At 46.3% G+C, this 20385-nt stretch overlaps 1 protein-coding gene across 1 annotated transcript in view; it reads right to left on the bottom strand.

Moving 5' to 3' along the window:
• Positions 1-9777, bottom strand: part of ANTXR2 (ANTXR cell adhesion molecule 2) — a 95546-nt gene extending 85769 nt beyond the window's left edge. Inside the window, exons 1-7 of the mRNA XM_065736609.1 lie at positions 9556-9777; positions 9120-9191; positions 6254-6325; positions 1553-1634; positions 924-1031; positions 767-835; positions 252-332 (exon numbers count right to left, since the gene is read on the bottom strand). Coding sequence (XP_065592681.1) covers positions 252-332; positions 767-835; positions 924-1031; positions 1553-1634; positions 6254-6325; positions 9120-9191; positions 9556-9683 — 612 coding nt within the window. The 5' untranslated portion in view covers positions 9684-9777. The remainder of the gene's footprint in view (positions 1-251; positions 333-766; positions 836-923; positions 1032-1552; positions 1635-6253; positions 6326-9119; positions 9192-9555) is intronic.
• Positions 9778-20385: the final 10608 nt, after the last annotated feature.

Below are 20385 nucleotides of genomic sequence, written 5' to 3' on the forward strand. Positions count from 1 at the left end.
TGTATTCTCCTCAAATTCACTGCATTTAACAGAGCTTGGAGTCATCAAACTCCATGCAAGCTCTGAGCATGAATGCTTGTAGAAGTGGTAGGCAATGTTAATTTACAGAACTGCGTCTCTAAGATAAGGAGGAGAGGACATAATACATTGGAATTACAGATTTACGAATCAGTTCTACCTGGAAAAGTAAGTGGGAGTGGAGAATATGCTACAAACTTCAGGAAATGTTAAACTTTTTGCCTGGTACTCACAGAATTGATGATCCCTTTAAGTGCTTGGAATCCTCCAGTGACAGGGAAGACTTGCTCTTTTGTGTCAGCAATTCTTTCAAGCTTTGGAAAGAACACACAAGCATGCATGTGAATCACTTGGCAAATTAAGCATTTCACATGACTTTTCAGCCTTAAAATATAAAAGGCCGACCAGATCTTAGGCTGTTACACACTCCGCTTAGGTTGTCTGCAGCTAAGCAGTTGATGTAGTTACATCACATATACACTGTTGCCTAATCTGGTTACTGTCTTAATGGAGGGGTTTTACTTTTGCTACAGGCGGCTACAACTTAGCGAGAATATTGCCAGCTGGCAATACTTTTCTATAGCAAAAGTAACTCCCACGCATATCTAATCAAGTCTGTATACAAAACCGTGTCTGCATCCTGAGCCAGAGAAGGTACAGTACAGCCTGATGCTTATTATCTAACATGAACCATATAAAACCCTGTAACATGGTACAACCTAGTAATCTGAAATAGGAATATTCTTACCTGTTCTTGTACAAAATCAAGGACGCCGACACAATAAACTCTAGCCCCCAGCTGCCTGGATGTCTTTGCCTGCCCCGGAACAGGAGAGAGGAATAAGTGTTTTTCATTCAATGGGCATTTCAAACTCTTAGAATATGTGTTTTCAACTAGTGCTCACCTCTTTCTCTGCATACAACGGAATCTGACCATCCAGCTTGCCATCTGTCAGCGCAATGATAATACTAGAAAACCTTGATGCTCCTTGCTTCTCGATCTGCATGTTGGCCTGAAAATGAAAAAGTTACCGTGCTCAAAATTATGGTTGAACTTTTAACTAGGAAGCTTCTCGTAAGTGAACAAAGTGCCTAAAACAACTCTGTCTCATCTTGATACCAATCTCTTCAGACAACCTTCTGCCTTCCTCTTACAAATTACTAACAAGAAAATTCTTTACCACTACATTCCAGTCAGCAGTGAGTTTATCTCTGAAATGCTGGGATCATTAACTGATCTATTTTTGAAAGAACTCCATACCTTCAGAATAGATACTTTCAGCTCTTTAAATCCACCATAAGATTTCCTTTGCTATCTATGGATTTTAAATGTCAGTCAGGAGGTCTCAAGATATAAGAAGAATGGCTTAACTTTTACAGTTTTTTTTTTAAATAGCAACTTTCTTCTGTTTGTCGAGCTTTTCAGCCCACAGATTGTAATTACAATCTTGGCACTATAGGTATCAAAGTAAGAAAATGAGTTTCTACCCATAGGGTGAGAACAGAGGATTTTTTTGATTGCAAGATGACCAACCTGTTTTAACCCTTCATGTATGTACGTGTCACCTGCTGGTTTCACTTCTGCCAAATCTTTAAGACCTTGCTTGATTTTCTCTCTGAAAAAAGAAAAAAAGGTAGAAGACTTAGCATCAACTTACAGTGGGCAAAGGTGTTAATTTATCCATGGACAAACAGTATTTGTCTGAAATCAAAATCTGTGAAATACAGCATGTAGCTGAGATATCATGTGGAGGCAGACTGTATATTCCCCATAAAAGTGTCTATGGTAACAGTTGTTTTAGATCTCAGTAATAAAGGATGCCTTGTTGATTCAAAGGCCCATACTCAAGTAAAATCCTTCAGAAGGAGGAGATGCTGCAAAGAAGTGGTCACGCCTCAGCATTAAAACACCTCAATGGAAATTCTGTTATATTCAGTTCACTTTATTCAGCTGAACTGACTTCATTTCCAGTCACACTGTGGTTAGAAAAGGAAATCCTCTAAAATAGCAGTTTTGTTTCTAGTCAAATTATCCAGATCAATATAGAGGTATTTAACAGGGTAGGAAAAAATTTCAATAATTAAAAAATAAGTATCAACAGGTAAATGTAGCACTTGCAAGACACCTTTTATCCAAGACTCTCATCTGTATGAGCTTTGACAAGAAATCATACTTGCAAAGGCTGGAGTTCATTTATGCTTTAAAGAATAAATCTGTGCCGCTATTTCTCATGGACCTTTGAATAAATCTCTTGCGGACTGCAATAGGCTGGGTTAACTGAACAGGCCAAAACTAAGTAAAGACATGAAATCTGGGAAAGAATAAATAGAATAAAAATAAGTAAAAATATGGAAATGAGCAGGAGTGAAGAGATGGAGGGAAAAGCTATTGCAGGATGTATGAAAGGCACAAAAAAAAAGAGAAAGAATGCATATGTTCCTCTGCCTAAATGCCACCCACAAGTCATTTGTTCCATGGGTGGGGCTCACTATGTTTAGAAGCTTTGTTCCTAAGACTATCCATTGCTGTAGTAAGCTCCCAATCACAGTATCAACTGATACAATTCTAAACTTAAAAAAAGTTGCATTGAATATATGGAAAACAAGTTATGTAAGATAATACAATCTGTTTGATCCAAATATTTTATATTCAGCATCTATAGAAACAACTTGAAACTGATTATGTACGAACACAGATTATAAACCACATACTTGGTGCTTGCCAGGATGAGTGGCAGCACATCACAGGCGTTAAGTGTTCTGCTGCCAAGAAACAAGCAACAACTAAGTCCCAGTTTTCTGAAACAGATTTCATTCTGCAAAAATAACTTTTGTACAATCAGTTCAGCTTTATTTATCTGAAATGTCTTGTGACCCAGGCACACAGAAATCTCTGGTGTTTCCAGACGTCTTCCTACAAGAGCTTCCAGGAAAATCTTTGGCAGCAGCAGCTGCTTTTTTAGCTGCAACTCCATCAGTCACTGCCCCTTTCTCTTAGGGCACGTGTTGCAGATCAGCTCAGCCAGATGCTCTGAGCTTGCCAGGTAGGAGTCAGTACTAGTGAGATGTCATGAGGCCAGTGCAGAACCTAAGGCCGGAGCAGACAAACCCCAAAGACAGCAAGAGGGGTTGGCTGAGGCACTGTACAGCTAGCACCCAGGAGGTTCAAAGGGTGGACACAGGAGACCTGTGCCTACCTGAATCTTTCTAGACTCTCCTCTCCCTAGTTTCTGTAATGATCTTCTGTAGTCACAGAATGCTGCAGAGAAGATCTAGTTTTACATTAAACTCATCTGAACTGAAATAACAGAGCCATGACCTCAGTCTGTGTGTCTGGACACCGCTGTGGCACAATTCAATTAATGGTAATACAGGCTGGATTGCCTCTGGCTTCATGGTTTAAGTCAGACTTGGGAGGGAGATGGAAAACAAAGTAACATCAGCAACTTAGAGTCTCTCTGTGGCTGAGCTGAATGAGCACAGATTTAGTAGCTCTTCTTCATTCATTGTATGTGTTACATCACACCTCTGCCTTTGAGAAAAGTCACATTCGACTTGTAACAGCTACCCTGTCTCTTACAGACCTTGCAGCCACTTCCAGTAGATCTTCCAGTAGCATGCAGGCAAGTGCATCTGCAGCTACAAGCCAAACCCTTCGCACCTTTGATCTGGGGTTTCTTTTTGGCTCCTTTATGAAGTTCTGCCAAAGGTGGCTGCAGGCACAGCCCCACTGTGGCCAAAAAAAAAAACAGAGAAGTGCTAGCAGTGGCCTCTGCAGTGCCCTCAGAGGAACCCTGCCATACTCTATCTCAGAGAGCAGGACTTCTCGCCAGCATTACTCACTCCAGCTGGAGAGAGCTTGTTGGCTACATGGACACTGTGCCAACTCCTTTGGGAGGCGTGTAGGCCTGCCTGCAAATACTGCTCCCTGCTTGGGCCAAAGGCTGCAGCTAGGTTGTCTCAATGTCTCTAGTCAGGGGCACTATCTATTGCTTTACTAAAGTTTAATTGGCACAATCAAGCAAATAAGAGTGCTGTCATCAGCCCAGTGGTCTGACTGCTGATGTTACTGATGTGTTGCATTTGGGACATGTACAAAGAGACAGGATTTACCCCTGCCACAAAGCAAAGATGGAAAGAAAGACAGGCACCATCAGAAACCTGAAATTTAAAACTAGCAGCACAGCTGAGACCCACGTGTGAATGCACAGTTTTTTGGTGAGCATTTGCTTATACTATCCAGTCAAATTTCACAGGGGAAATGTGCATTTCTACAGTGGCATATAAGCACCATGAGAAGTCTTTTCCATTTCAGTGTTAAGTTTTTTTTTCTATGTATTTATCATAGCATTGTGTATACTGCAGTTAACAATGACTTCTCTTTGCAGAGTTATCCACAAGGCACAAAACATTTGGTAATCTGGGTCCTTAACCACTATAGTGTGGCTTTCTTTATATCCACAGCTTTATAATGCAGTAAAAAACAGCAGTAACTCTGTGCAAACAATTAGAATCCTATGGCTTTTAAAATGAAAAAGACCTCCCAGCTTTGAACTGACTGCTGGGAATAAATTGTGCTTTCCTGGCATTTGTGAATTAGCAAGTGAGTGAGGGGAAAAATATCCCAGCAAGGCCTAAATGAACATAAACTAAGACGGCTGCAACATCCCATCATCACAGACAGTACAGTTTCACATCCCTGATACTGCACTGTACTTTGCATCCCTGTCTCTCATTCAGAACAATTAGGATATGGAATTCCAAACCATTTTTAACTGCTGACTTTCCCTATATTTAAATAACAATTGTTCCAGCTGTACCCATCCCTTCTTACTGATGTGCATAGGGTTGCAGTCACTCCTGTCCCCTTCTTCATCTTCGTTATAATTCTTCACGAACAGTAAGGGTTCCCTTTCCTTTGTCCCATGCACAAAAGCATCAGCAAACCTTGCAATGAAGAAAAGTTTGACAGAGGAACTCACAGCAACTAAAATGGGTTCTTCCCATGCTTTAAAATAGGTTTCCAAGAAAGACGTGGTTCTTCCCACATCCTGAAGAGTGCCACAGCCATGCAGTGAGAAAGGCAATTGTGTTTCCATGGCACAGTTCCAGAGTTCTGCCCAAGCATTCAGAATGGTCTGCATGCTATCAACGAGTATGATAAGGAACAGGCTACTGGCAGGGATTAAGGGCCCATTGAAATGGAGAGAAAGGATCTCATTGACTTGAACAGTCCTTGGAATGGGCTTAAATGTCCTCTCCTGACCTCTCTCAAGCCATCTGGAAAAATGGCTTATAACCTTGCCTGTCCCTGCAGAGAGCAGATCTGGCACTGGAGTGCAGGTGGTGGGAGACACTTGGCTGGTCTCAAGTCAGACCACTTTTTGAAATGCTAAACAGGAGGGGAATTGTGTCATTGGACAGCCTGTTTCTAGGGTGCCAGCTTGCTTGTTGCCAATGAGTTCTCTTCAGTAAGTGTTGCACTTGTATTGTGAATTATTTAAAAAAAAAAATTAAAAAAAAAACCAATACAACAAAACAGGAACAAACATGAGCTTAACTTGACTCTACTAAAAGGAACAGAAAGGAAGAACTACCTTCCTTTCACTCTGACACAGTTTATTAATGATTCCTATGTGATTTATCCAATTGCTCCAAACCCACCAAGTTGTGCAGTGTGTTTGGTTTCTGGACTGAAGAAAGACGGTGAGGACACATTGTTCTGTAAGGTTTGAAGGGATTCCTCAAGGACACTGGTGGTTTGAGACATTACAACAGGTCTCTGCTTAAAGTAGAGACTCTACAAAACAGTTTCCCATTCCTGTGAACCACAGCAAGTAGCCTTGCCTTCCACTGCACTTCAAAACATCAGCCAAGTGGAAGGGATCAGGCACATGAGAACATGTCCACGGTGCCAGAAAGACCTCTCACTTTTCAAATGGCACAAACTCCACCTGACTAAAACCTGCTCTGAAGTCATCATTAGAAAATACATACCTTATATGAAATTACATGAAACATCAATGCACCACTGTGTGTTTTAGCTATAGACATTAAGAAACACTGAAGAGTTTTGTATAGAGACCTTGCTTTACAAAATTAAACCCAGCCTCTGCATGAAGGCTTCATGACTGGCCACCACTTCAAGGTATCAGTTATTGTACAGTATCTGCTCATCTGATTTAATAAGAGTCCTTTGTGGGGAGAGGGAAATTAAAAAAAGCAGTGCACTAACCTGTCTCCAGTTAATGGCATAATGACTTGTGCCTGGGAGGAAAACACGATGAATGATAATCTCATCTTGGGGCTTTTAAAAGAGAGAAAAGAAAAATATAGATTTTAGTCAAACAAAAAGTACAGATGCAAAGCATTCCATTCATGTACTCATGCTTTATTATTGTTGCCTTTATCCTCTAACTTCAGAAGAATACACTTTTGAACAACAAAACCAAGAACGAGAAAGGAAATAACATGTTTCCGTCCATCTCTCTTCCAGATTTATACTGAGAAGAAAGCAGCAGAAATATCATTCTTTCCTGCCTGACTGAAATCAGCAGGTGCTGAACTTAAGAATTAGAAACTCAAGTGACCCAACAGAATGTGAAATCCATGGTTTGTGATCCACTAATGTATAAAAAATGTGTTTTCATGGTCATTGGTGGGAAAATACGCCCAGGGTACACACTTACTCTGTAGTAGTACAGATGGACAAGTGCAAAAGCTAGTTTCTGATTTGTAAAGTTTGATTCCATCACAAAGTAAATTACAAAGCATGCTTTTGCATCACAGAATCAAAGAAATAGGTAAGGAAAAAGTTCCTCTTCTTGTCTAGAAAAGTATTTCAGACATCTCTATATAAACTCTTTCAGAAATAGAGAGTTTTATCAGTGTCATGGAGTTGTGTAACTTAAGATCAACCTCCATAAAAGGATTAAGGGAAATGGCATTGTAAAAAGCAATACTGTATGAAATGATTTTTATTGAGGAATTAAATCTTTTTTGGAGAAGCCTACCTGTCTCTTCCAGCAAGATTAAGAGGAATTACCTCCAACCATTACTAGAAAATGCATCCCTCAGGAACTTAACATTTCAAGATAATAACTTTCCTGAGGTAGGTCATAACAACACCCATCCTGCTTGCCTTTAATTTTTATTCATGCCAATTTCAATATATTTTGTAAATTTCATAAATCACAGTATATGAACTATGTATAATTCATGGAATCATCACTAATGTGTACTAGGTTACCGTTAGTAGAGGTAAATTACCATAGATTTTGTTAATTTGTGTTGATATAACTTAAAATTATTGACACCATGGAAATATAAGTACTGGGCAAACCTTTAACTGCACAGTAAGATCTGGTCTTGTAGTCCTACTCATTAAGGTGCTGAACACAAAAAGTTCTGAGTTGCTATAAATGCAGTTATAATGCAGGCTGTGGGCTATCAGCAGTGTTAGTTGATGTAAGCAGTTGCCCAGTAACAACCAAAATCCCCCTCTCTGTGGATTACCTCACCATCCAGGCCAAGCAATGTGAAACTTCCCTCTTTGAGACACAACTCTGCTGACTAAAACCTCAGAGTCAGAACTTGACTAACTTCAGGAAACTGTCCTCTTTGTAAGACTTGCATTTCCATTTGTGTTTCCAACACCCAGGTGATGGAGGAGCATCTTATGAGTACCAAGCAGTCCTGTCCTTCAGAACCAAGATGCCCAGCACACAACGCTGTCACTGCAAACACTGCATCACAGATGAGCCAAAATGGTGAGCAGATGTGCACAGGTCACACAGCTCAGAGTTAATTATTCAGTGAAAGCCTTTGCTGAAGAAAACTGCTACCAAGTGGTTCCCTGTGGTTCTGCCCACACCTACTCCCTTCAGTTTAAGAACAGCAGCCAGAGCTCCTCTCCACAACCTCTGCAAAGTGCAGTTTGGCTGTACAAGGTGAGGAACTGGGATTTACACTGGACAAGCACCATCCTTTCAGTGGGATGTCTTTCATCACTCACTGCAAAAAAAAGTGGTGCTATGGTCTCCTTAGGATTTCTTTTTTTCTTTTAAACTTTATAAAACTTCCAAAGCCTCAGGTGATCCACTTGCTCTAGGCAAGGTTTGCTTTGCAGATGATGGATGTAGGAAGTATTAAATTACAAGCCCCTACCTGTATCCTGTTATTAGATTATAAGTGCCCACTGCACCTCTTTTTCCTTAGCAGAAACTGATGTTTGTGTGCTGGGGGCTATTTGTTTCAATCATGTTTGTTTGTTTTTTAAAGGAGATGCTACTGCACAGCTACCCTCATCTGGTTGCACTCAGCTGTAGCTAGCAGTGTTTGCACAGCATTCCTGCAGCACCCACGCTTGCCAGCTACACACAGAGCTGATTACACTTCTGTACAACACAAACATAGTCACCATGGCACAAACTTCCTGGGAATTTGTCCAGGCCTGAATCACAGAATCATAGGGATTGGAAGAGACCTCTGGAGATCCCCCAGAACAACCCTCTCCTAAAGCAGTTCCCTGCAGCAGGTCGTAATAGAAAAGCGTCCAGGCAAGTCCTGAATGTCTCCAGAGAAGGAGTCTCCACAGCTCTCTGGGCAAGCCTGTTCCAGTGCTCTGTTACCCTTGCAGGAAAGTTATTTTACATGTTTGTATAGAACTTCTTATGTTCCAGTTTGTGCCCCTTGTCCTGTCCCTGCACACCATAGCAAAGAGCCTCGCCCTGTCCACTTAAAGGTTGCTCCTTGTCACCTGCACATTCACACACAGACAGACCCTTAAACAGGCAGCCTGCTTTACCTACAGATCTGAACACAATCTTCAAGAAATATTCTATCAGAAATAAACCGTGTGGCTCACGCAGAAAAAAAAAAAAAAAAAAACAATAAAAATACCGTATGACATCTGTAAGTCACTTGAGAGACGAAGCATTTAGAGGTGCACGTTATCACCTCCTTATTCAGCTCCAATCTCGAGGAGATGGAGTGAAAGTTTGCACTGTTGTCTAGCAATCCGGGCAGGGAAGCCAACCCCTCGGTATGTTTGTGAAACACATCTACAGTGCTGACAGATGTTGGAAGGACCAAAAACGCACCTCACGAACCGCTCCGTCAGCTGGTTCACGAAGTCGAATATCTCGTGCCAGTTCTGTGCCACGCTTCCGGATCTGCGGAGAAAACCAGAGCGCATCAAGAGGACAAAAGGCAGAGGGCCGTTTCTGGCACGGATTCGGACCGCGCGGGGCCCTTCGCTTTGCTCCATGTCGCGGTGCCTCCTCCTCCCTCGGCACAAACTTCCCGCACCAACAGCTGCCGCGGGGGAGGGGCGGCAGATGCTGCCCGAAAAACGGATTTGTTTTTTCCCCTCGGACAAAGCTTTCTGCCTCCAAACTCCCTTCCGCGAGCCGCGGAGGAGAAAGGGATCACCCCCAGGGCTGAGCCCCCCTTCCCTCGCTCGCCCCTTCCCTTGCTCGCCCGCCCGCCCGCCCGCCCGCACCCGGCGTCAAACAAAGCCGCCCCGAGCAGCCTTACTTGTCCAGCACGAAGTACATGTCGAAGGCGCCGTGGCACGACGGCTGCTCGGCGGCCGGGGCCGGGCTGGCGGCGGGGAAGAGCAGCGAGAGGAGCAGGAGGAGGAGCGGCAGCGCGGGCCGCGCCATGGGGCCTCGGGGCGGCGGTGAGGGGACGCGGCCCGGCGCGGCCGTGCTCCGCTCGGCGCTGCTCAAGGGCCGCCCCCCGTCCGGCCCTCTACCGCCCGCCCGAGGCGGGGGCCGGGGCCGGGCGGGATCGGCGCGCCCCTCCGCGGCCCTCCGCCCGCCTCCCGCCCGCCGCCTCAGGCACCTCCTCCTCGCCGGTCCCCGGAGCTGGGAGCGCTCCGTTCCGTAGTAACCACGGAAACTCCGATGAAAGCGGAGCACGAGCGTTTGGCATCGCCCTGTGACAGCACGCGGAGCTGCCCCCTCGCTGGGACTCAGCCCGTACCTGGGCACGGAGCGGCACGCTGCTGAACCGGCGGCCTCGCGCAGAGCGCGCTGTCGCTGTTCGTATTGTTCTCACGATTTTTGTCACGTTTTAGATCAGTGCTCCCTTTGTGAGCTCTCACCCCTTGCCAGGGTTTCTCCAAAGCAGCACAAAGGTCACAAGTCGTAGAGCCGTGGAATGCACGGAGTAATCACTGAAGCTGGATGCCCTTATACCCTGTGTACAAAACCAGCTGGAGAGCTGGGCACAGAGTGTGCTAATGAACGGAGCCAAACCCAGCTGGTGACCAGACGAGTGGTCTTCCCTATGGGTCAGTATGGGGAGCAGCCCTGTTTCACATCTTTATTGATGAGCTGAACAAGGGGACTGAGTGCACCCTCAGTAAATTTGCAGTAAGTTCCTGGAGACAGAAAACAAGGGGAAACGGCCAAAAACTACAACATAGGAAGTTCTGCACAAATGTGTGCAAGTACTTCTTTATGGTGAGGGTGACCGAGCACTGGCACAGGCTTCCCAGGGGGGGTTGTGGAGTCTCCTTCTCTGGAGATATTCAAGACCCACCTGGACACCTACCTGTGCGACCTGATGTAGGGAACCTGCTTTGGCAGGGGGGTTGGACTCCATGATCTCTAAAGGTCCCTTCCAACCCCTACGATCCTGTGATTCTGTGAAATGGCACCAACCTGGGGGGAAGTATCGATCTGCCTGAGGATAGAAAGGCCCTACAGAGGGATCTGCACAAGACTGGGTGCCAGGTCCTGCACTTTGTTTACAATAATCCCATGCATCACTACATGCTTGGGGCAGAGAGCTGCATGAAGGAAAAGGACATGGGGTTGCTGATTGACAGGTGGTTGAACATGAGCAAGAAGTGTGCCCAGGTGTCCAGGAAGGCCAGCAGCACTTTGGCTCGTGTCAGAAATGGTGCAGCCAGCAGGAGCACATCCCTCTGTACTCAGCTCTGGTTCTGTGTTGAGCTCCTCACTGCAAGAAAGACACTGAGGCCCTGCAGAACATCCAGAGAAAGGCAGTGGAGCTTAGCAGGGTCAGGAGCACAAGTCTTATGGAGAGCAGTGGATGGAACTGGGGTTGTTCAGTCTGAGAACAGTCTGAGACAGCTCATTGGAGACCTTCTTGCTCACTACAACTGCCTGAAAGGCTGTTGTGGTGAGGCAGGAGTCGGCCTCTTCTCTCAGGTAATAGCAATAGAAAAAGAGAGAATGGCCTTAAGTTGTGCCACTGGAAGGTAAGGTTGGATATTAGGAAAAATTTATTCTCAGAAAGAGTTGTGAGACATTGGCACAGGCTGCCCAGGAGGGTGCTGGAGCCACTGTCCCTGAAGGTGTTGAAGAACTATGGAGATGTGACACTGAGGGACATGGTCAGTGGGCATGGTGGTGGTGGGCTGGTGGTTGGACTTGGTGAACTTGGAGGTCTTTTCCAACGTTAATGATTGTGTGACTCATTAATATTCAAGTCCTATCCAGGTCACAGAACCATGGAATCACTAAATGTTCAAGTCATAGACACCGAGCCACACAAAGACACGAGTTGAATGGATCCACAAGAACATCGACTCCAACCCTCGGATCCACAAAACACCTGTCATGTTCCAAACATGCATGTTGACCAATTTCTCTCCATTTCAACGTGGTTGCCACTGAAACACATAACTTCACAATAGACTGTGCAAAGCTAAATATAGAGTGAGCATTTGGTCTGAAGCATAAGCCGGATCCTTCGCAGTGAGCATGAGGCATTGCAGAAAGCGTTGCAAGAATATTATCCTTCGGATTTTGCCATCTGGGCCTTCAGGTTTTCACAGGAAGTTCAAATATGCTTTATAATCTTAAAATATTTTCTGAGGGCTAAAAAGATGCGTGAGTTTTCTCTGATGAAAAACTCCAGCCACAAGATGTATAAACCAAAATTATCTCCCAAGTTAAAAATAAATGTCTATCCACTATTTCTTTGTTTCCTTAGTGGAGTTTTTGCTGCAATTATGTGACAAGCAACCAACAGGTTTGGAATTAAAAAGGGTTATTATTTTGTTCACTGTTTTGTTTTGATGGACTTTAATCCAGGCATCCTTGACTTCTAGCAGACTGCATTCAGAGCTCCAGTGTTGGAAAGTAGAAGGTGTGCAGCCCTCCAGCTCCTCAGTCCTCAGTGCTCTTCAGGTTGAGTCTTGACTCAGGCTTCTGACTCATGAATCGTAGAATCATAGAATATTCTGAGTTGGAAGGAGCCCATAAGGATCACTGAGTCCAACTTCTGGTTCCACACAGCACCCAAAAAAAACAGATGAAATTACTGAGAGCTTTGTCCAGACACTTCTTGTGTTCTGGCAAGCTCAGTGCCATGACCTGCCCTGGGGAGCCCATTCCATGCCCAGCACCTCCTGGTGAAAAACCTTTTCCTAACACTCAGCCTGACCTTCCCCTGGTCTCAGAGTGTGTTGCATTCTCCTAGCAAAATGATGTTCTGGAGCTCTCAGCTCTACCCCAGCTTGCCTCCCCCATGGCATCCATCACAGGAGCAGTGAGTCAATGAGGCTGTCTGACTGCAGAAAGACAAAGCACAGTTCAGTTTGTTATCCTCATGGAGCCTCCATCTCTGAGTCAACATCATTCTCGTTACAAGTTAGGGGAAGGATCCTGCATCAGCCACAGCTGTGATGAGCTGGCAAAGCTGGTATCTCTAACACCTGTCTTCTCCTTTTCACTTCCAGCAGACAGGTTATTTCCCAGTTTCCCACACTGCTCTGGTTGTTGGAACCACAGGGCTCTATACAAAATTTGAAGTATTTTCTTGCTACGTTGAATTACAACACAGTTCCCCTATGAGATCAAACAATTACTTTCTGTTTATCCACTGCTCACTTATAAACAACACTGATCTCTAGATAAGTCTTATAGAAAGAATGACATGAGGACAGCAGAGGTTGGATGGGGGAAGACCGGCGCTAACCAAAGAGATGCTCCATGCCATATAATGTGTTCAACAATACAAAGGGAAAAGAGAAGGGCGCCTGGAATTCAATCCCCCCCTGTATAGCACTTGAGTGATTTAATGAGTGAAAACTTCATCCGCACAAGCACAGTTAACATCCACCAAAGATCTGGCGCATGAAATTCTTCATATTTCTGAGCTAGCAAGGCTAAAGGGCAAGCAAGCTGCATTTTACAGTCCCTGTGGGTGTTCAAAACACAGCAGATTAAGGGCTGAGCACCCGCAAAAACCTGGCAAAAGCAAAGGCTGTAAATCCACTGCATTTAAGGACTGTGGAGCAGCACGGGCCTCTCTCTCTGCAGACACAGCAGAGGGTCTCCAACACATGGCTGAGCTCAGCCTGCAGAGCCCTCCCCAAGCCTCGCGAGGATGTGTCATGTCATCCAGCTGTTGGAAACTGCTTCAGCTGCTTACAGAGATCCAACCTTGCCAGCCCGAGGTCTGTGACAGCCAGAGGCTGCTTCTTCCCAGTTTCCAAGTGTGTGTGAATTCCTCTCTCACTCTGCGGTTTCTGCTGAAGCAGCAGATAACACGAGGCTGGTTTGCTGGAGAGGTGAGTTGAAGTAGAGATGAACAGGATAGTACAGGGCAGCAGCTTGTGGATATTTACATGGATTTGGTCCTGGCTGTGTTTATGTATCTTCCTTGCCTGGTTCTCAGAATGCACCAGATCACTCTCTCTCCCACCTCTTTCCCTGCCTCCTCCATTGCTACACGGACGAACAAAAGCTAACATAAAGCAGCAGCAGGAGGGTTCCCTGTAGCAGAAGGGGGTGTCCCTGCTGCTCTTGCCTGCACCAGGAGACCTCTATTCGACACCAGGTCAGCTGCCTGTGGGAGCACTCTGGGCTGTGCTCTCACATCTGCAGCAAGAAGAACTTTTGACAGGGAAGATGCATGCAGAGACCAACACAATTCCACTGCTAAGTCCTGTCCTGCAGGACTGGTGAGGCACTGGCTCAGGCTGCCCAGGGAGGTATTGGAGTCAGCATCCCTGGAGGTGTTCATGAGCCATGGAGATGTGGCACTGAGGAACATGATTAGTGGGCATGGTAGGGGTGAGTTGGGGCTGGACTTTGTGATGTTAAGAGGTCTTTTCCAGCCTTAATGATTCTGTGACTGAAGGCACCTCAACTTGGGCTGTCGACACCAAGTCTCACCCTTTGCAAAGGAGGAAAGCAGCCACTGTGAGTCCAGGAACTGTACAACGTGCAGCCATCATCAAGGAGCTGCATGCTGGAGGATTACCCAAACACATCCTTCCTCTGCCTTACAGACATAAGCATTCTGTGCATTCTGTGCATCAGTGTATAAACAAATAAATAAAAAGGATAGCATTAAGTAACACGGGAACTCATATCTGTGTGCTGTTGCATGTATCATCCAGATGGAAAATATCCGTCTAGACAAATCTGGGAATTATGCAAGCTCAAAATTCCTGAATAGTCACTACTTTCCAACACACTGAAATAGTTTGTGATACCCGCTGGAAATACATAGCCAAAAACACAGAGGGGGAAAGCCAGCTCTTAAGTCCAAAAACTAGGAAACCTGAATGTCAGCAATGTGTTTGATTCCACATGAGAATATCTGTTAGTGATATGTGCACAGTGGGCCTTTAATTGCTGATGATGATAAGCGGTACTCTTCCTAGTCTCAGCAAAGCAGAGAAGGTCTCTGATTTTCCAACACAAAGACCGCACGAGGACACGCAACACTGTTTCCTATGTCAGCAGGACTGGAAAGAAAGACGAAGGTGTGTGCTATCCCAGTGCAAACCTCACAGAGTGCAGCTAAATCACCCTTGGCCCAGGAGAGGAAAAAATAAAAAGCATGATGGAAAAATCAAATCTTATGCCAGAAGCGGTTGCTGGCTGGGAGCAGCACTGGGGAACGGATGACTCCAGACAGGATTTTTGCACAACTCTGGGGCTGCAGTGACCCTGTTTGGTCTTGTTGGGAAACAACGCGTGGCCACAGCAGGCAGCAGTTCAGCATATCCCATCAAGGGAACAACGCATCTCTGAGTGGGCACTCGGAGGGAAAAAGATTAGAAAGAAAAAAGCAATGTCTTCATCCTGAAAGCCTGCATCCATCCAAGCCACGGGACTTGCTGGAGTTTTATTACTGGCTCAAAGGGGAAGAAGTAAACCCCTTCTCAGGTGCATCCAAACAGAAATGTAACATTTGTACTGTGGAGTGATGCAGATTTAAAGCCAAAGCTCTTTGGGGCTGGAGGGAAAAAAGAATATGGCACCATCAGATCAGCGTTCCCTCCTGGGGCTAGGGATAGAAAGAGAACATAACCACTAGGAAGTTAAATGATGAAAAACACTCTTTTGTGGGAGCCTGCATAAATGCTTGCGCTTTGCAAAGCTCAGAGATGCAGCACAGCTCCTCCTGACAGTGTGCCGACAGCCCTGAAAAAGCAGATGTGCCAATTTCCTGTGCTTGATGATGATGACTCCTAATTACGCCAGAGCTGTGGCAATGTCCTCTCTGATGCATGACTCTTAATTTTGTTTCGTGAAGTCATCTGTGCAACACTCTTCCGGCATGCGATCACCAGCAAGCCACAGTCACGGAGAGCTGCACTTGCATACACTGCCCAGCAGCTCAATGTTGTGATGAGACATGATGAAACACCTTGCTTAGATTGGAGCTTTGAAAGTCTGGAAGAGAGCTTTATGTTTTTTGTTGTTGTTGTTTTGTTTTATTTTTGTTGATAGGGTACAGCCCACAGCAGCTGGTGGGTTTGTGATTATAAGAGGCAACACCTGAGTCCCCTTTCCTTTTTGTTGGAGACTGCTGTGGGCCAGAGCTCCTGGGGCTTGGCTCAGCTGGGCTCAGTGAATTTAACCGCTCCTGCACCACGGTGTGGAGATGCTGTTGGAGGGGCTTGGGCTGTGCTGAGGAAATCTCTATGCATCTCTCATGGAGTGGTTGTGAACCTGCAACGGTCAAGGCAATGAGCAGCTAGAGGAGACAGATATGATAGGGTTTTGTAGGTTGAACAATGAGAACCTGGGCCTTTCCTGGAGGTTTTATGAACTGTTGCTCATGGGGAAGAGCTGGAGCCTAGTGGCAGAAGGAGGAGGAATTAGTGGGGTCTGCAGTGTGGGCTCCTGCTCTGCTCTCTGTTCCAAATCTCAGGGAGTCCTGTCTTTGATAGAGCAGGGAGAAGCACCACGGCACAGAGCTCTTGTGCCATGCAACTTCCTTGGTAGAGACAGCGTGGGGATGTTGTGCAGTTGATATCTTTAGAGACATTTGATGCTTAGCATATAAAAGTCTAGAGTTTGGGCATTTATTGTATGTTGAGCAGAAGGCTTGCCTGGACTGCGTGAGGCCAGGCCATGGCCAAGTGGGCAGCACTGGTTCCCAGGTGTGCATCAGTCTTGCACCTGTAGCAGCTCCTGACTTCTGAAGGAATAAGAGTTTGTTGCTGGATGGAAGGGAGGTGGTTGTGATGCATCTTAACTGGTGTTTTGTTGTTTTGGGGTTTTTTTTTTTGTGACTCTGAACTACCTCTTCCTCAGATTCTCAGCTTCAGAAAAGTCAGCTTGTGCAATGCAGTAGGCAGTCCTGACGTGCACCATTTTCTGTAATTGAAGAAGTTATGGGTTTCTCTTCCTATAATTGTGTGATTACTCTAGGTGGGAGCAGAGCAGCATTTCCTGGGAGTCTAGGCTTCATTCTGAGTGGTGATGTTGGCTAATCAGTAAATGCAGTTATCTACTACAGGCAGGAAGGGCAGAGGACTTCACCCAGAGACAAGCAAGCAAATGTGAAATGTGGATCCAGCTGCTTTCATGGTGCTTTGGCAGCCACTACACTGTTTACCAAGGCCAGTGGGTATCCATAATCTTTGCTGGGTATGGATGACACAACTAGAAATAGTTTGAGGAAATATCTACAGCTGATCTATCTATAGTGATGGCTGCAGAAAAAGACCTGGAGTATTACACGCCCTTCTGATATGGCAGTGTTTCAGCATTCATACAGAATTCTTCCTCCTGCCATTGGTGAGCCAAGCCGAGACTGGGAGGTGTGTTGCTCCCATAGTCACTGTGCAAACAAGATGACAGAGATTAGCTCACCTGCAACTCATATCCTGTGCCAGGGACAGTGCTGAGTCACCACACAGGCACCTCACCCGGCCGTCAGCCAAGATGCCTCATGGCACAGACACACCATGGTCTGTGTGCCCTGTCTGCTTCCTGCTCCTGAGTGCTTGGAAGCACTGCCTTGCTTTTCTGCTTGCTCGTTGGTGTTTTCTGCTTCCAGCCTTGCAAGAAACCCTGGAGATGGCTGTGACCCCAGGGTCATTTTGTGAGTTTGGATGTTGGTTGCCTGCAGAACAGAAGAAATGGAAGAACGTATTTTCAACATCTTCCTTGCTGTCCTTCTAGCACTCAGTCTCTTCCTAAAGCAAGAACTGTGTGGGTGGGCCATCATTTCTCCAGGTTTTAGCAAGTAGAGGGGAATCCTGCATTCTTTTGTGTGCAGGGTAGCATTATTTTGCTGAACTGTCCTGTATGGTGTTTCTGGGTGGTGGGGAGGGCTGATGCTTTGTGACCAACCAGATCCAGGCTTGCATTGTACACATCCTTATCTGCAGGAAGCTAGTATCTCCATGAAATCATGCTATAAACCAAACCATCCTCACTTCTCTTATCAAGAGCCACTTGTGGAGAAGAGGAAGACAAAGCTGGAGTCATCACCTCACTGATGACCTGATGAGAAATCATATACGTTCTGTAACTAGATGAATAAATAATCTATATTCTTCCATCCCAGTTCTCCTGAGACAGGACTGGGTGTGTGTGTCGTGCCTGGTTCAGCCCATGGTGAGGTGGTGCCACACAAGCTGAGCCCTGTTTGTATGTTAGAAATGAGTCCAGAGCAGAAGAAAAGGGGCTGTGAAGTGTCCATGTGACACTAGAAAGCTGCCTTGAATCCCTGTGGGTCATTTGGCTGCTCATGGGCCTCCCTGGATTCCCTTGCCTGCTCTAAGGGGGTCAACAGCTAAGGACAGTCCCTGAAGCTGCTCTCTTCTTCAGGAGTGTGTTTCTGTGTTGTTTTCCACCCATGCTATGTGTGAAGCAGGCAGGCTCAGATCTCTCCATGCATCACTCAGTTCCCGGGTTTCCCCAGATAAGACATGCTTTAAAAAAAAAAAAAAAAAAAAACAGATTCTCACCTTTTGTGTTGGGAGAATTGTGAGCACTCAGCGTTTGTAGGAAGCGTTTCACATCTTGCAGGAGGAAACACTTAGTTACTGACTGCAGCTCATCAGCACAGAATGCTGTGATGTGATTTAGAAGCTCATTAGAGACCGTAATCATAGCGGCAGATGTTGGTTGAGAGTAAGAACCAACACAATGAAAAATAGCGAGCTTTCAGCCGTGAGGATGGTCAAGATTTGGGGATGGCTTTTCCCAAAATCCTGGAGTTTATGTACAATGCAGAAGTTGCTCTCTAGGTTTTGAAAGACTGTTAGGGTGAGACTCAGCCCCAGGATCCATGCCAGGTGTCCCAGCCCTGTTTACAGCCCCACTTGCATATGTGGGAGGGCAATGGAAATTGCAAGGCTCTGGAATCACAGCCCTAAGCTGCTATCTTGGCACAGATGATCCCCATAAACTGCAGTGGCATTGATCTAAGGTAAGTATTCTCCTACCGACGTGAATACCAACAAATACAAATTCCATGCAAATGAGGCACTCACACAGGGTGTGCAAATGGCTGAGCAGCTGAGGGCTCACATCTCACAGCAGAAGTTGTTCATGAAGATGCTGAATCTGGGATGTGTTTCCAGGTGCAGAGGGACAATGGCATGAGGATAAGCTGGGACCTTCCCCTGCTTCCCTAGTACACCCATTGTGCCTGCTGTTAAATGTGTCAACCCTTTAATTTAAAGAGCAAATACAAAAGACAAGGTAGGAATACTCTGTGGGATGCTCAGTGGGACTGGTGTCCCAAATGCTCCCTCCCTGTTGTTTCTTGGTGTTCCCCAGAGGTTCGCATCACCTTCCTCGGGATGCTTGCCCTGCTTTAGCAGCTGACCCCGAAACAGTGCCGCCCCCCCTGCTTCTTTCCACCGCTTGTGCCAAGGGGATGCTGAAATCGCACGGCTCTTTGTTCTGCAATTAGATGCTTGCATAGATATGCACCCCAACCTCACCCCCCTTCCCTTCCCCCCCCCCAAAAAAAAAGAGAGGAAAAATCCCCCTCTCCAAGTGCCAATTTAAATGGATGTAGATGGAAAGCATGGAAGAACTGTACAGAGCGGAAAAATCTTTAAAACCGAGGGCTGAAGCAAATATAGCTGAGTAGTACACTAGTTACAGAATGAACAGCATATTGTATGTGCTGTGTTAGAGGTATGTTATGAATAACAAAAGCACTGGAGCATTTACATATTTGTTTTCAGAAATCCTGGCAGTTGGATTTCACCATTCTGCGCCTCTTTGCCAGAATCACTAAACAGTGGTACATATGGCTTCTGAAGTACCATATGCCGCAGGAAGCGCGAGCTGATGCCTATACCGATGCGACACACTATAGTCTTTATTTAGATTTTTTTTGCAGTTTGGAACAAAGAATATTAGATCACGAAAAACATTGTGCAAGCGGCGCGGAGCTGTGCGTATCATACACTGCACCCGGAGAAAAGCAAACTTGGGTGACGGGGGGGGGGGTTGGAAATGAAGGAGTGCTGCTATTGGGAATGGGGATGACCCGTGCACATGGCTGTTGCCCACGAAAGCGGCAGCACGTCGAGGAACACGAGGAAGGGGCAGCACTGTACCGCAGCCCCGAGCAGAGGGCGGGGTGGGGGTGGGGGGGGTGTCACGGCGGTGGGTGGTTGCGGGTGGGAGGCGCTGCGGTACCCCCGGGCCGCGGCCGCAGCCGTCGGCTCTCCTCTCCTGCCCTCCATCGGAGGAAGCGAGTGCTCACCCTGAGGGATGCTGCGGCCGGGACAGAGGTGGTGGAACTGGGGAGAAACGCCGCAAAGCCTAAAAAGCCGTCACCTGCGTCCTGCGGGCGCTGCTCGGGGGTCGTCCCCCGCCTCTTTGGCTCCCGATCGAAAAGCAGCGAAAGTCTCTATAAACCCGGCAGCACCCTTCCACGCGGGGCCCTCCTCCGCCGCAGCGCTGCCCTTTGGGTGCCTCTTCCTTTGCTCGTGTTACAATTGTCGCATTGCTATAATGCTCCCTTTCTTCCTCCGTCTCCATAGGCACAGAGCGAGGCAGAGGCTGCGGCCGCTATTCAGAGCCGCCGTTTGTCCCGGAGCGGTCCGGACAGCGCGGCCCTTTCTCTCTGTGGCCGCTGTTCTCCTCTCCTGGAGCAGCAGATGGCTGC

Source organism: Cyrtonyx montezumae, unplaced genomic scaffold (assembly GCF_038088225.1).
Source record: "Cyrtonyx montezumae isolate F1298 unplaced genomic scaffold, pur_monq_1.0 scaffold_2, whole genome shotgun sequence".
NCBI lineage: Eukaryota > Metazoa > Chordata > Aves > Galliformes > Odontophoridae > Cyrtonyx > Cyrtonyx montezumae.